The sequence below is a fragment of the Tyto alba genome, unplaced genomic scaffold (genome assembly GCF_018691265.1).
Source record: "Tyto alba isolate M040663 unplaced genomic scaffold, T.alba_DEE_v4.0 Super-Scaffold_19, whole genome shotgun sequence".
Taxonomy (NCBI): Eukaryota; Metazoa; Chordata; class Aves; order Strigiformes; family Tytonidae; genus Tyto; species Tyto alba.
The window spans coordinates 11873601-11889491 of NW_024881281.1; the positions used below are offsets into that span (position 1 = coordinate 11873601).

Consider the following 15891-nt stretch of genomic DNA (forward strand, 5'->3'; position numbering starts at 1 on the left):
GGATATAAGCAATTGATGCAGTTGCAAGCAATCAAGTGTTGGAAACTGTGAGTGCACTGCAGATAAATTACTATCCATCAGCCAGGAAACAGTCGCTGATCAGCTGCACTCCTGGTGTAACGGCAAAGTGGGTCAGCTTTGACTGCTGGAGGCTTTAAGCCAACTGATGTGATGATGGAGAAACCAACTTTTTCACGTGGGCTAAACACCCGCACATTCAGGTAGCAGCATCTCAGCTAACAACGTCACAGGATGCGCTGCCCATCTGCGTGACACCGTGTGAGCATACCGGCAGGGCTGCCACACACTGGGGTTTCTTTCACATCTGCAGAAAGCCCTGACCTAAGGCTGGTGAAATCAAGGGAAATCCACTCTGCTTTGAGGTATCTCTGCTACAACACTGCCTGGGTGGATGTGCAGCCATAGTGCATGGGAGGAAGTGTGGCTATGCCAAAAAAGGTGCAGAAATGCTACTTGGAGCTTACCCTGGGTCTAAAGTGGGTTTTCTGGAAGGAGGCACCAAGGAAGGATGTTGCTATTGTAGTATAACACGGGCTGTGCCTCGACTCGGAGAGCAGGCTCACCAGCAGCAAGAACAGACACATTTAACCCCTCAGCACAGACTCAAGCTACTCCAGTATCACCCTACCAGCGCTGGCTGCTTGGGAGACAGCCGGAGCCAGGCTGGGGTGAGGTCCTGCTGATTTACTCAAGCCAGGCTGAGTTAGGAGATAACTTGATGCAGGCAGGCTGGTGTCGGGTCTTGTGTGAGGGAGATCTGGAGGGCATCAGTGCAAGAGCAAGCACTGCAGTGTGGAGAGATGACAGGGATCCACTGAGACACCTGCTCTCGCTGCCTTTGCTGCCCACAGATGAATTTCTAACCAGTCAGTGCCTTTGACTCCTAGCCAAACTGTGCTTGCAACACCTGAAAGTCAATGCCTGAATTCCCTGAACATTTACTGCTATCGATTCCTCCTCCCTGGTCCAGTTTTGTCCTGACATTTGCTGCTCTCCCGCTGCTCTGTATGCTGGAGGTGACTGTGTGCAACAGGGGTCACCAGGTTGTGAAGAAAGGGACACAAAATAAGACAGTGTCCTCAGAGGTTCATCAAGAAGATCCAGATAAGATTTCTCATCACCAGTTCCCAGGCAATCTGCTACGGGGGGCAGACAGGCCAGACTGATATTCCAGCATGACAAAACCACTTGCTTCTCCAGAATTTCAAGATACGGCAACACCAGTGAGACAGCAAAGCACAAGAGCAGAGAGGAAGCGTTGGCGTCCACAGCTGCTGCCATTTCAAACACTGGGCAGCCTGGTTTGAGCTGAGTATTACTTAAGCAGCACATACACAATATCTGAATGGAGCAGAAGTGGGGAAGTCTGTAGAAACCCATCCTCTCCACCTGATGCAGCCTCTTCTTCCTTCCTCTCTCCCTGCACACCAGCTGCTAGGCCACATACTCCTGTACCATGGCAGCTCTGTAGCCCTCTAGACAACAGCCAACACTTCTCCTCCTATATCAGGGCTGTATCCAGCCCTGCCTCACATTAACACCGAGTGCTACCGCAACACCCAAAGCTCTAACCCCCTTCCCAGGGCTAACCAAGTGTATGATGACACTGATGACCATACAGCAGTTTCTCCCCTACCTTTCTTCTCAAGAAGATGCCAAATCCCAGGCTGAATCCCTTTAAAGGAAGACTTTTTGGTGCACTGCACACAGCCATGTGGGTCTGTGGTTTTGCTCCTGGCACCGAGCAGAGGAGATTCCCCTGCTCCTGCTCGGGAAGAGCACTCGGCAGCAGAGCCACACCGGCTAACAGAGGGCTACAGGACAAGCCACTGTGGGCCCAGTGGAACCAGCACCAAGCAGAGCCCCTCCTCACCACCTGAAGAGCTCGTGGGCGTGCCTACAGACAAAGCTGAAAGATGCAAAGGAAGAGAGAGGAAAGGAAAGGCCCTGCCCAGGTTCTGGTCCCTTGCTTATACCTCCTGATCCTACAAAGCACTGATTGTGGATCCTTCCCCATGGGAGATCTGGGGGCACAGCACCAGACCCTTCTTAGGAACACCACAATACTATAAGTCCCAAGACCCCTGGTCCCCATGCTTTTAAACAAAGCTGCCTAACTTATTTCTAGGCACAACCTAGACCAGCACCCAAAGCTGCACAAGCTCAGAGAGGCCAGCAGAGTTGTAGTGGGGATTTGCCTGGCTGGGGCACCAATTCATACATCCCCCAGGAGACTGCTTCCTGCAGCTTCACTTGCTCCTATTACAAGCAGGGCACTCCTCACCCTGTTTATGGAGTGCCCTGCCCTGTAATTAGCCAGCACGCCCAGGGGAACCTAGCTCTTGCTCCAGGGATGGGTGCTTCCCTGTGCGGGGTGGGATCATGCCAGGAGGTGGCTGGGAGCCTGGGGAGCTGACCCCTGCTCCACAGTCCGGTTAACTGCGCTGGTATCAGGACAGGACCCTTGCTGCGGCAGGCTCCAGCTGCAGATTTCAGTGCCGTCTGTGAGAGGCCAGACTCATTAACTGTGTTTAATACACAGGAAGAAATTAACGCACCGAGAAGCAAAATAACTTGCCCACATGCATTTAATACATTAGCAGCAAAGCCAAGGATATTAGCATCTATTTAAGCCTTGGCACCCCTCTCTGAGTTTTGCAGTGACTCTGACCCTCTTGAGAGCACGGGGAAATTAAACCTGCATTGTGAAGTGCCTAAGCTCCACCCTCTCTCACACCAGCATCTGCCCTCCAGCCCCACAGCAAGCAGAAAATACATTTAATCACTGCCAATGCCACAAAAGCCCAGGCATGCCTGTGCTACTAAGCCCATACTGGTGCCTATTCCTACCTGCCTATTAGAAATAACTGTCACAACCACACAGGGAGCTCGGCAGCTTTCCAGGATGAACTACACCTCCTTCTCAGCCCTGCAGAAGAGATATTTGCTCCAGTGCTGCCATTTTTAGCTGCACTTCCTAAAGAAACTGGATATACACAACCGCACTGTCTTTCAGACTCTCCCTAACAGCATTTGAGCCCTTCTCACAGTTGCAGCTCAGCTCTGACAGGCAGGAGCTGGGTCATCCCTGCAAGCTTCGTGAAGATAAGCAGTTTTGTAAAAGCAAGTAATCCGCCAGAGTTACTTTGGAGCCAAACAACATTTACTAGACACCAGGGATCCACTGTGACCCATATGCTCCCTTCCCTTTGGTCTCTGAGCACAGGCCAACACAGGAGTTGCACATCACAGCTAAGAGAACGAGCAATGCTGCACACTGGATGCAGACAGAAACCCTTGGCGGGATAATTAGTGTGGGATAATTAGTGTTTCATCTTCACTGCCACAAAGGCTGCACTATTTGGTGATGCAGGAGGAGACAGGGCAGCGGCTGTGAGGGAAGGGGAACTAACCACCACACCACGCCAGGCCCAACTGAGGGGGGAAGATGGGGAACCTAGGGGATAAAATAACCCAGGAATGTTCTGGGCTTAGGAATTAAATGAAACACATTGTTAGAGTTTGCTACTCAGGTTTCCCCTAATTCACAGAAATTAGAGTATTTTCTGCTGGAACATAGGTTTCACGAGCCTGAGACTGTAACCCCAGCCAGTAGCAATTACACCCACCCAGCAGCATTTCCGACTCAAACCCAGCACAGGGGTGATGGGAAAAGCCATCTCAAGGTGCCAGCTGGTGCTGAAAACGTCTCTTTCACGTACAGCGCTGTACTGGAAGACAGAGATTGCACACACACACACACACCCCCCGTGTGTATTTGTCCGGCAGGGAGGAAGGAGAGCACCCCTAGCAAAACTAATCCCAAAGGACTGGAGATTCAGACATTGTCCATCATCCATGAAGAGCCACCACCACACATCTTTGTTCTGACTTTCTCTGGGGTCTGTTCGGATGAGCCTCCAGATGCTGCCTCCCTCTGGGCTCAGTGAATGGCTGCAGGCTGGATCTGTGATCCAGGCATGCTCCTGCAGCGGGGTATGGAAAAGAGAGGCTTCCACAGATATGTGTAGTGGAAAACACCGGTGTTAATAAAGAGAACGGAGTTGTAGAGATAAAGACAGCTCCTAACATCCTGCCTGCAAAAACATCCCCCCGACAAGCCCTGTAGCCATGCAAGTGCCCAGCAGCATCCCCACATCTGGGCCAGGCTTCGGCTCCACCAAGGGCTCACATCACACTCGCCACGATGGCCTGGGCAGCACACCCGTGCTCAGGGCACGCTCGCACCCCCGCGGGGCCAGACAGCCAGCAGGAGCACGGGCAGCAAGGCTCGCAGCTGGGGGTGCAGGGTTTGCACAGAGGGTGCCCATCCCAAGTCTGCCAGCATTTGCACGCTCCCTTCCAGGCGTCCGAAGAGCTGCCGCGTTCCCCACGTGGCATGTTCTGCTGTCCCCAGCGAAGATGTAACCCTAGGATCCCCCTCGCACCCCTCAGAAAGGCTCGGCCAGGGATTAGTGCCAAGATACCAGCCACCTCACCCCTTGCACACCATGAACTGCCGAGCTGCAAGACAGGTTGCAACAGCCAGACCTCGACTGCCCAACGGCATCGCTCGGCCGTGGCCAACGCTGTCACCAGTACCGCAGCAGTCCCCCTGTTCCGGGAGGGCTCTGCCTTCTGCTGCTGGCCCCAGGCTGGCCAACACGGAGGGGACCAGATGCTCCTGCCACGAAAGCCACCTTCAGCAGTGCTTGAGAAGGGACAGAGCTGGAGCAGCTGAGCAAGGAGTGTGGGGGGATATGCCAGCCCCGGAGGGCTGTTGCATTAACCCAGCACAAGCTCTGCCAGCACTTGCCTGTTGGAGGGTTTAACCGGCTGCTGAGAGCTGCCCCAGCAGCTCCTGGGATTCAGCCCAGCTGGTTTTTACACCAATGTCCTCTCCAGCTGCCCTGGCTGGGCACCTTCAGGTCTCTTCCTGGCTGCCCCTCTCCTCCCAGCCAGCATTGCCTGGGCCATGGGCTCAGTTCATGGTAAGAAGTCCATGCCACCCCTCTCCGAACATCCCTCTCCCATCAGGACAGCCTGTGCCCCCCCATCAGTAGCCTACAACATACCTAGACCTTGATCGGCTCCAGGAAGGCTTGCGGGGCAACTGCTGCAGCATTTGGCTCTTCGTTTTTAATCTTCCCACCCTGAGGGCCACTTTGCAAATCACACTGAGGCTCTGGGGAAGGACAGGGACTCCAGGCAGCCCAGCAGCCCCACGCACTGACCAGCAGCTTCCAAGAGGGGGAATTTGGCAGCTTCTTCAGGAGACAGCAAAAGCCTTACTGGGGGCTCCAGCAGGCAGTGCTGAGGTCTGATTTTCAGCTCTATTCGAAGGTGACTGGCACACAGCGGTACTGTGGAGGCTTAAGACGCCACCAAAAAATCACCAGGTGCAAAGAAAGCACCAAAAAAAGACTGTGAGAAAGAAGAACAGGATGCAGGAAGTCATTTCACTCAGATGACCCCAGAGAAGGAAAGTCCTGATATGACACTAAGGAAAATATCTCAAGATCCACCATCTTGTTTAAAATACAAATGAGATTCAAAACAAACCACAAACCCCTGTGCCTCATGTGATTAGCAGGATGTGCTTTTGACACCCTTCTAGATCTCTTATCTCTATTTACTCGGGGTAGCTTGGACAAGTAAATCAGTCCTGGCAAGTTCCCCTTTAGTTTCTCAGGTGTTCACACAGTGGTTCAGCACCTAGATTATTTACAGTGAAATGCATATACTGCCCTGTACACTTCTAGCCGTTTACAAACAGAGGGAGCAGTCAGACAGCTCCTTAGTTTAATGCTGGCAGATACTTAGTGCAAGTATTATCACAGACAGGCCACAAAGACCTCTGCTAGCAATGGCTTACGCACAGAAAGACTTAAGACCTTGAAAGCCGATTAGAGGCTTTCTGGCTTGGTTTGTGTGTCCAGGCTTCACAGAGGCCATCCTGCAAGAACACGAAGTGCCCCACTTTGCCAGGGTGACACCGATCTCCCCAGCCCCAAGATCCCCACTGGAGCCCAGTGCTGCAGCCCCACTCCAGCCCACGGGGGATAACCAACAGCAGGCTGGCTCAGCAGCCCATGCCGTGGAGAGGAGCAAACTGTCAGACCATGAGACTCTGCTTTTCATTTAGCTGGCAACAGCTGAATAGGCCTGAAGAGAAGTGAAGCCCTTCCTCCCACACCGGTGAAGTGCAAACACAGCCCTCCTTCGGCTCCAGCTGCTCACCAACGGGAGCTGAAATCCTGTGCTGCGAGATGCATTCTAGTTTCAGCCCTGTCAGAGAAGAGCCACGGTGAAAATGGATGAGCAGCCAGCATGGTTGACCCATCCATGTAAGCCAGAGCATTTGGGGGATGACAGCTCAAAGAACCACAGAAAGCTAGACCACACCTAGCACTGCAACAACAGCCAGTCCTTCCTTCAAAGTAACTAGCTCCTTCCAGAAACCCAGAGCCCACCCTGAGCACCCAGCCAGGAGAGGATTGCTGAAGGAAGATGAGGGAAAGGGCATGGCAAAACCCTCACGAGGCAGTGCTTAGCTGGATTCTAAATCACTTAGCGTCCTGCTTGTGCTTCCAGTCCTCCAACATCGCAACAGCAAAGTCCCGTAGCACTTCAACACATGCAAAATGAAACTTTTCTGTGATTAACCAGAGGCATCTCTGGTCTGCATCAGCATTTAGCCTGACAAATAGCCTGGACACCACTCAAATTGCTAGTGTCACCCCACTGATTTCAGATAGAGGGATCAATATGGTTCAAGGTATCAAAGGAAGGGGAAAGTAAAATACTGATTTAGTTTTCTAAGCATCTTCACAATGGATTTAAAAAAAATCATTGATCAAATCTACATTTTTGGGGGGGGGGGTGTGTGTTATTTTTTCCTGCTTGTTCACCTTAATGTCCAACACGGACTTTCTGATTTTGTCAAAGAATTCATGAGGTCTCATCCACAGAGTGAGTCCTGTGGTCCCTCCTTCAAGGGGAAGAGCTTTGAACACCCAGCAGTTTTCCACTTTGTTCACCACATATTTTGAATTAAATAAGGGTGTTCACAAGTCCCCTTTTCATTCACTCAGTTGCCCCCCCAAGTTGTTTTTAAGTGTAACCTGAAATACCACCAATCACTTGTAATTTTCTCAAACCTGCAGAATCTCAACCTGACTGCTTTCTCCAGTGGTTCAGGGAGATGAGTAGACAGGGACTATGTTTCAAGTGGGAGAAAAGAAGGAGAAAGCAGAGGAGAAGCCTTTTCATCCACTGTACTGGACACGAAGGCACAGACCTCTCTCCTTCTAGGGAGAAGACCCTTGTAAAGTCCTCTGGGACAGAGAGGCTGCTAGATAATGAAGACCCAAGTACGGCAGGTTTCTTGGACACATGCACACTATTTGAAGGTGAATTAGGGTCTGTACCTGACTCCATTAGATGCAGACAGTCCTGTGCTGGGGCCCCCAGGTTGAGGCAAAGCCCAGGTGCTCTGTGTATTGAGTCTCGGTGTTGACCTTGCTCCAGACAAAGTCGGTTTGTTATAGGGCACGAAGCCGACACTGGAAGAACTTACTGATGCTGTCCTACCAGAAACCTGATGAGCAGTGGAAGAGTTGGGAAAGTTTATCATGGAGTGGCGGTAGCGCGTGGTGATGGGACCAGTCCCACTGTTTAGCCAGCACTGCTGGCAAGAACAAGCCACCCCCGTGTGAAGGGGTGCCGGGGAGGCCGTCACGGGGTACGGGGTGTCCAGGCGCCTCTGAACGCTGCGGCGGAACCTCGTGGTCTTGTTGGTCTGGACTTGAGCCACAAAGTCAACTTCGTAGTTGTAGCCCAGGGGTCCGAGATCGACTCGCTGGTGGTTCGTGGCATGGGCTTGCTCCAGGAAGACGCAGACGTTCATCTCGTAGGGGGACCACCCACCTTCATCGTTCTGCCACTCCCAGACGATGCCCTGCCCAGCAGCAGAGTCCCCAGGGAAGAGGTGCCTGCGGACAGCCCGCATAGTTCCTGTGCGTGGAGAGAGGGGGAAAAATAAATAAAAACATTTTGTAAGCAGAGAATTACGGGAGGTGTTGTCTCAGGGACTTCTTTCTGCACAGATCTGTGGTGTCTACATCACAGTGGCCTTCCTCACCTCTCCCTCAACAGGGGTACTAACAGACTTTCTCTTCCTGACAGGGCTGGGTTTGCTCATGAAGCTGAGAGAAATGCAATACCCCTGAGATCCCTGTCCCTTTGCCAAATCTGATTGCGGGCTGGCAACAGGTTCAAAAGCTACTGGGAGGAAGGGTGGGAAAGAAGGGAAGGAGAGAGGATGTAGAGACAGACACACCCGAGCACAAAGGCACAGTGATTACATATGCCTCTCTGACATTAACAAAAAAAAAAAAAAAAAAAAAAAAAGGTAAAAATCAGGCTGAGGCACAGATCTGGTTAAAAAAACCCAACCCACAGCCTTAACAACAGAGTAACTATAGAGATACACCACCATCAGGAAGTGCTTTGCAGGAGTGCTTAAGGGGCTAGACGCCCACTTCGCTAAACGGGTCTGGGCAATTTTGCTCTTGGAGGAGTGGGTAAGTCCCACAAGGGCAAGGACAAGGACTTTGGAGAGGGAACAGACAGGGCCAGCTTCTCTGAGCTCCTGACTGCTGGGAGATATAGCAAGACTAGAGAGGAGAAGGCAATGAAGTAATTTGGAAACTGGATAGAGCAGCTGTTCAGGCAAAGGAAGAGAAATTAAAGGAGACATACTACTCTTGTAAGGCTGCTCAACAGCAGGAGCTTGAAACCCCCTGGAAGCCTGGCTCGCCAGGGTGACTTCACTCCTGGTTACTTTATTCCTTTCTTTAAAAAAGAAAAAGCCTAATGAGAGGGAGGTAAGACACCCAACAGGACAGAAGCTCTGCAATTTCTGCAAAAACGAGTTCCTGCAGCAGGGTCAAGACTGCTGCTGGGAAAATCCACAGCAGTACTCTGCACTGAGAATGAGGAGCAGGAAACACCACCAGGGCAAGAGTCTGGGGATGCAGGTGGGTGGGGGTGAACAGGGACACAGCTAGTTGTTACAACATAGGAGTAATTCAAAGAACAGCAGTACAGAGAGGAAAATAAAATAAAATAAAACCTCCTAAGAGGTTGTGAGAGTTATGACCCCAAGCTCCAGGATCACAGGTAAAAACAGTATCCGCACCTCAAGCCTGTGGAAAACTGCCCCAGGATGTTGCTGGTGGCTCCGTGGGGGGCAGGCAACCCAAGCAAGCATTATGCCCAACAAGCACACCCCAAGGAAGAGAGGGAGGACAGCCCACGTGGGACTCCACACTGTCAAAAACCCAATTGCTACCTGCGTAGCTCTGGCTGGCTGAATGCTGGCTTGAGTATCTCTGCCTCACACTGCTGTTATTTCTACCCCAGGCTCTTGAGGTGCTGTGGAAACTGCTAGGACTTGACTCAAACCGTAAGGGCATTAACTGCCTCCTTGCTGCTTAAAATTCTGCTTGACAGCATGAAAGTCACATCTCTGATCCTATCACACTCCCAGGCTTCTTTGTAAATTATGCTGGTGGTTTCTGCACAGTGCTTTGGTGGTCAGACCACAATGAGACCCTGGGCTGAAGCACAGCTATGGCCCACATGTCATTGCAGAAACTAAATCGGGAAAAACGGATCTGAGCGCCAGAGTTGACAAAAGGCTGAGACACTCTCAAAGGCAGAACATGCCAAAGCAAGGAACAGCAGGACTCCCATTTCTGCTGATGAGCTTAAGGTTCTGGGGACTGGAATGGCTTGCCTCAGCCCATGCAGGGGATGAGCAGCCAGGAAAGGTGCAGCACTTACTCCCAACCTGCTGCTCCAGCAGCCAGAGCAGCACCAAGCATCCTGCTTACTGCAGAGTGGGATTCCCCAGTGACACCATCCAACAGACATTCTCATCAGCACACCTAAAAAGCTACTGGCAGCCAGTGAAATACAGCAAGCTCCGCAGTAAGAACTGGGGTTGAACTCCAACAGCTCAACTACGAAGCCCAGGGACACCTGTGAGAGAAGGCCTTCTCCTGGCAGGTATCAGCAGAACCAAGGCAACCTTCCCCAGCCAGGAACTGACATCTTACACAGGAAAGCAGATGAAACAGCCAAAACCAAATTCTAGCAGACTGCTCCTATCCAGCAAGCAAATCCTGCCAAGTTTTAAAACCACAAACCTATGGCCTCAACAGGTGGGCAACATCAGGGACGACCCCCTGCAGAGAGGGCTAGGGATGAGGCTGGGCTGGAAGTGAAATGGGAAGAAACACACTACATCTAGAGATGAGTGCAGGGAACCTGCTCCCAGGAGAAGGGGGACGACCACAGGTAAAGCAAGGTGTCAGAAAGCCCAGCGGGACACCGAGGAGATTAACAAACCTGCCCCTGCTCCAGGTCAGAAGCTAAAAGCAGCACAGAGGAGACTTGAGTTTGCAAGCAACTTGTGTTTTTAACACCCCCAAAGAGCAGCAGAGGGAAAAGCTTTTAGGAGTCAACAGCAAGACCAAAGACATGCACTTGAAAGATGTCCCCCTTCCCCCAGGCTGGCAGGGAAAGTGGCATTCCTCTCAGGGTGGGCAAACAGCTGTGGTGAGAGTCAGCTCCTGCTGCTCCCCTGCATTCACTCCCAGCTAATCTGCCTCGACCAGCAGCTGAAGCCCGTGGCTAATCCTGCCCAAAAGATCCCCCTGCACAGCTGTCATTCCCCCTTGGTGGGGATGCTGGTCCCGTTAACACTGGTTTCCTGTTATTCTCCCTGGCTTCCTTTGAAGAGCCTATTTGTCCGTCTAATAGCTAATGAGCAGAATACAACAGCCTATTTTTTGCTCTGTTTAAAGATTTTTCATGGGGATATTTCCTGTAGGGATTCTTTTCTCCAGCACATGACAAAGGTCAGCTGGCTGCTTGCACAGAAAGGTTCACGTTTAAGGCAGAGCCCTGCAGAGAGAAAAAGCTTTGCTTAGAACTGGGCCATTGAAAGCAGATATGAGAGTGTTTGCAATAGTCACGTTGCAGAGCACACAGGTACTTGTGGAGGGAGGCTCAGAGACCTGGCCGCTCCGGTCAGCATCCCTCTGAATCGGTGGGAAAAGCTGCAAGAGAGCCATGAAGTGGAATCAGCCTTTTTGTTATTGGCTCAACCGCAGATCTCATCCAAGGAAAGATCACACCAGCCAACATAATTTCCAAAACTGTACTGGGCTCTCCCCCAAAGGTGACCAATTCCAAACCATCCCGAGATGGACAATATTCGCTAGGTGTTCTGAGATCTTTCACAGGGGTCTAAAGAGATACAAGACCTTTGCAGAGAGACAGCTCCACTTGTGGAGAAGGATGTCCCAGTCACACGGGGACACATCTTTTACCTTCCCCACAGGCACTCTGCTACCCACACCAAACTGGGCCATTTCCATACAAGATACAGCCTGGGACTGCTGCCATGTGTTGGAGCAGTGCCTGAAAGGGCAAGAGGCTGGAAGGTTCCTTCTCAAGTCAGGCATGAAGAAGACAAAAACCAGCCACTGGTGCCAGCTGTGGTGGTCCACACTGTACTGCTGAAAGCCACAGCCTCAGCAGGGCTTCCAGGTGATCAAACAGGCCACGCTGAGCAGACCTGCCAAGGCAACCAGCTAAGAAAGCTCCTTACCCAGGACACCGCTGGAAAAACTAATCCTAAGGTCACCAGGTCAGAATAAAAGCCCAGATGCAGTTGTGATAACCACTCGCATTTGCTTCAACCACTTCCCCTTCCTCCAGGAATTGCCCAATTGTGCAGCTGATTCAAGATATCACTTATCACTCACTGCTTCAACTGGCAGGACGCCAGCACACTGCCCATCTCTAAAGCTTGGGGTGATGATTGTCTGTGTCCTGAGGTGATGGAAGAGATGTTGGCAAAGGGGAAACTGATGCATGGAGAATTTTCCAAAGCAGCCATTCATTCAGGGTGTGTAATTTGGGATCTCACTGGATTTTCCAGAGATGAAGAGCACGCATTCCACCCCTACACTCTTTCTAAGCTACAGCTGCTTGGCACATCTGGAGCAAAAGAGGGTAGGAGTCATCTCGGCAAAATCTGAGCTGCTAGCCTCAGTGACCCCAAGAGAGAGGAGATGAGAATGAAAATTAGGTCTCAATCCTGCTCTTAAACACAGCCTGCCCTTCCTCCTTGGGAGGAAGCAAGCCAGCCTCGTATAGCACTAGTGTGGGGAATATTCTGCTGCAGCATTACGGCGTTCTGCGGGGGCTGCAGGCTTTCGCAAAGCAGCTTGCGCAGGGCGGCATGCCAAGGTAAAGCAGCTGGCACTCCAGTTGCAGAGGGAACAAGGGATTCAAACGGGAGGGTTTGCATCGTAAAAAGGCCTTTTTATGCAAGTGGTCTTGAATGGATGTGAGCGGGGGCAGGAAGAAAGTTTCCAGCTCTGAAGGCTCTGGCTCACAAGCTTAAAGCTCCAGAAGTCCCGTGATGAGGCTCTTTAAGAGATGACTGCTGCCTGCCTGCACCCAGCCCCACAGATTCACGCCAGCCAACATTGATTTTCTCACGTGCTAATACGCTGGGTGGCAGCCAGCATCAGGAGAGAAGCAGACCTGCCACCCCTCACAGAACTGCTCAGCAGTGGCAGCAGACAGCGGAGCTTTGTAGCGCTCCCCTCCACAGGACGAGGCCCCACTTATCCCCAAGCACACACGCAGCCTCATCAAAACGCCAGCACGGGCAGGGGAGCTCCCTTACCTGTATCCTGCCGGAACTGCGTCAAGCTTGGGATGTCGATGACATAGGGGGCCAAGACAGGATCCGCACGTCCCAAAGGGATGCTGCTGACAAGCCCCGACCCCGAACGCCGGCCCTTCTGCTGAGAGGCCTGAAAAACCTGTTCAATGTAGCTGCAGACGTTCCCTTGGTACGGCCTCCACCTGCCAAATTCATCCTGCCATTCCCACACTGCCACTGCTGTGGAATTGCTGCTGTGCCCCAGGGCAGAACCGGGGAGTCCGGACGGCCCGGCTGAACTGCTCCCTGCTCCCTGAGCTGCTGCCATGTTCCTCCCTGAGGTCTGGGCACGCCGCGGTTGGAAGCGGCAGCTGCGCTGGCTCGCCTTACACCATTTTCTTCGGGGGGGGGACCTGCAGCAAGAAACAAAGAGACCACACAGTGCTGAGAATGATGCCCCAAATCCACCCCACCCTGCATCCATACCACACAAGCCATTTAATAGAGGGAAATAAGCTCAGCCTTTCACAGAAGAGGCTCTCTATGCATTTAGGAGACTACAGAGAAGTGGAGTGGCCTCAAAACTCTCTGGTTGAGGGCAGATGAGGTACCACTACCCACTCCCAGCCAATGCTAGCAACTTTTCTTGCCAATTTAGAGAAAAAACTCTTAGGTAAGACTGCTTCCTATGGTTTGCACCACCGGACACCACCAGAGTGCTGCAGATGATCCACTTTAAGCAGATATATAAGCCCTGACCTGAGTTTAGATGTTCACCAGCCCGGAGCATGCCAAGGCAAGCAGACACTCTGCACCCTTCCCCACCCTGCTCAGCACCAGACTGGCAGTGTAATATTCTCACCACCCCAAAACGAGTCACCAGCTTGTGAGCAGGAGCTCCCCAAGCTCTCGTACACACAAATGACTCAGCTACACAAGTGGTTCCCAAACTCTTCCCACTGATCTGAGCCTCTGAGCTACAACGTCAGCTCCATTCAGGCTTCTGACCACCCAGTTTTGATCCACGATCAATCCCTTGACTCCTTCTGTGAAGCGTTATATATGCACATAAAGCTCAAAGACAATTCTTTACGAACAGTCTGCAAATCACAGTAATACATATGTTGAATGTGATCCAAGCGAAGAACGGATGGGAAGGAGTACAAAAGCACCAGGAGGAAAACAGGGAGTAATAAACAGCCTGTGCCGAGGGCAGATGATTTAGCAGGTCCTGAAGATCACAGTATACCTAGCTGCAGCTTCTCAGGTTGGAAAACAAGGAACATCTTGAAAGCAGGGACAATCTGCATCAACAAAGACTCAAGCCAGAGACTCAAGTCACCAAGAAATTATTTGGGGAAGAACAGAGAATGAGGTAAAAGCCTTAAGACACCCAGATAAAGACATAAAGGGCAGTGAGTAAATCCTAACGACTTACAGAGACAACATACCACCATCACTGTTAGCTCCCCAAGGGATGGAAAAAGGCAGACCCAAAGCCACCACGTGCCAAGCTGTCCAAGAGACACCAGGGGTCTGATATCTGGCATTCCTTGTCTGCTGTGTCATTGCAAGAAATCCTGTCCAGACCATCCAGACACACATGTTTTGGTGCCCAAATGCTGGACAACCACTTGGAGATTCCCCCACTGGTGCTCGCGAGCAGGTGGGTAGGACTGAATGAGTGAAATTAATTTTGTTTTAAAATAAAGCTGCCTTCTGCTTCCTAAGGTCTCACGTCACTGATTGCTCGCTTAACTCCCAGCAGTCAGCAGGGAGCTTTGAGCTTCATTCCCGTCAAATGGAAAAGTTCAGGTCTCCCAAGAGGCAGAGAAGCAGTGGGTGGATTCCACTGGAGGATGCCACCTGCACGGAGAATGACATCCCTGCCAGATGGGGGAAGATCCCACGCTCTGTGGAGTGTCCCATCCATAACGCTCGTGTGGCTTGCTAGCTTAAAAAAGAAATAGAAAAAGAGCGAGTGAAGAACAGACACGCCCACATGTCTGCATTTATAAGAGGAAAGCAACACTTTCTCCTGGAATTAATTGTAAATTAGTTTATGAACTGCTCTGAGATTTTTACAGAACACCTCCAGCTCAACTGGTGTTGGCGACAAACTGCTCCAAATCACCAAGAGAAAACCCTGGCCTCTGCAACCGACCTTTTCCATATAATTCATTCTCCCCTAAAGCACCAAGGGCAGTTATTTTACTGCTCAAAACAGCAAATTAGAACTTGAGGTATCAAACCCAACACCTGCCTCTGACAGTACTTTTTATGGCAGGTTTCACACCAACACATCTCCTCCTAGGGGACCACCAGCGTGTCCATGCTGGGCTTGGACCAGTGCGAGTCAGAGCAGTGCTGCAGGTTTTCTGTCCTACCCACCAGCATTAGGTGGTCTGAACCCTAAACAGAGAACCAATGCCTTTCCCCACCCCACCCCCCCGAAGTTGTTACCAAATAATCATCTGCGCACCCCACAGCCACAAGCAGGAGAGAAGGAGGAGGCTGTTTGGAAGGAGTTGGTGATTTGTTTTCCTTCCTTTTTGAAACACAGCCAAAGGAAATGGAAAAAAGAGGGCACCCCAGCAGAAAAGCCGCCTCCTTCACATACCACCTTGCACTCACTGGGACACTGGTCAAGAACAACTGGGTGACAAAAGCCTATTGCTCACCCCCTCAGATGGCAGTGATGCTTTGAATCCTGGACCACACGCAAAGGTACCCGGACTGGCTGCACATGAGCGTCGCGTGCTCCGGCATTCGCTTCCTCATCAGAATGGAAAAATATTTCCTGTGCTGGGGCTGCTGGTCCAGAGGAGGAGCAAGGGGTATATTTCAGCCTCCTGCCAGTTCTCGCCTGAACGCTGCTCGAGCCAGCAGCTGTTTGCACAGATTGGGAAGCGAGGAATGCGGGAGAGTTTCAGTAAGCCAAAATTACACGAGTGCCTGAGTTAAGGCAAACAACAGAAAAAGGCCTGAAGTTGCAGCTCATTTTCCCTCTCCGTGAATTCAGAAGCACACAAATGTTAAAAGCTGAGATATTCAATACCAGAGCTGCTTGTATAGTTTTCAGCCCCCTTGGTTTGCTGAAAGGGTTCGGGGTGGGCTGC

General features: G+C 51.5%; 1 protein-coding gene across 1 annotated transcript in view; it reads right to left on the minus strand.

Annotated features, from left to right (window-relative positions):
* Positions 1 to 14236, minus strand: part of LOC104367123 (probable E3 ubiquitin-protein ligase DTX2) — a 35630-nt gene extending 21394 nt beyond the window's left edge. The window contains exons 1-3 of the mRNA XM_033007416.2: positions 14211 to 14236; positions 12794 to 13185; positions 7452 to 8037 (exon numbers count right to left, since the gene is read on the minus strand). Coding sequence (XP_032863307.2) covers positions 7452 to 8037; positions 12794 to 13185; positions 14211 to 14221 — 989 coding nt within the window. The 5' untranslated portion in view covers positions 14222 to 14236. The remainder of the gene's footprint in view (positions 1 to 7451; positions 8038 to 12793; positions 13186 to 14210) is intronic.
* Between the last annotated feature and the right edge of the window lie 1655 nt (positions 14237 to 15891).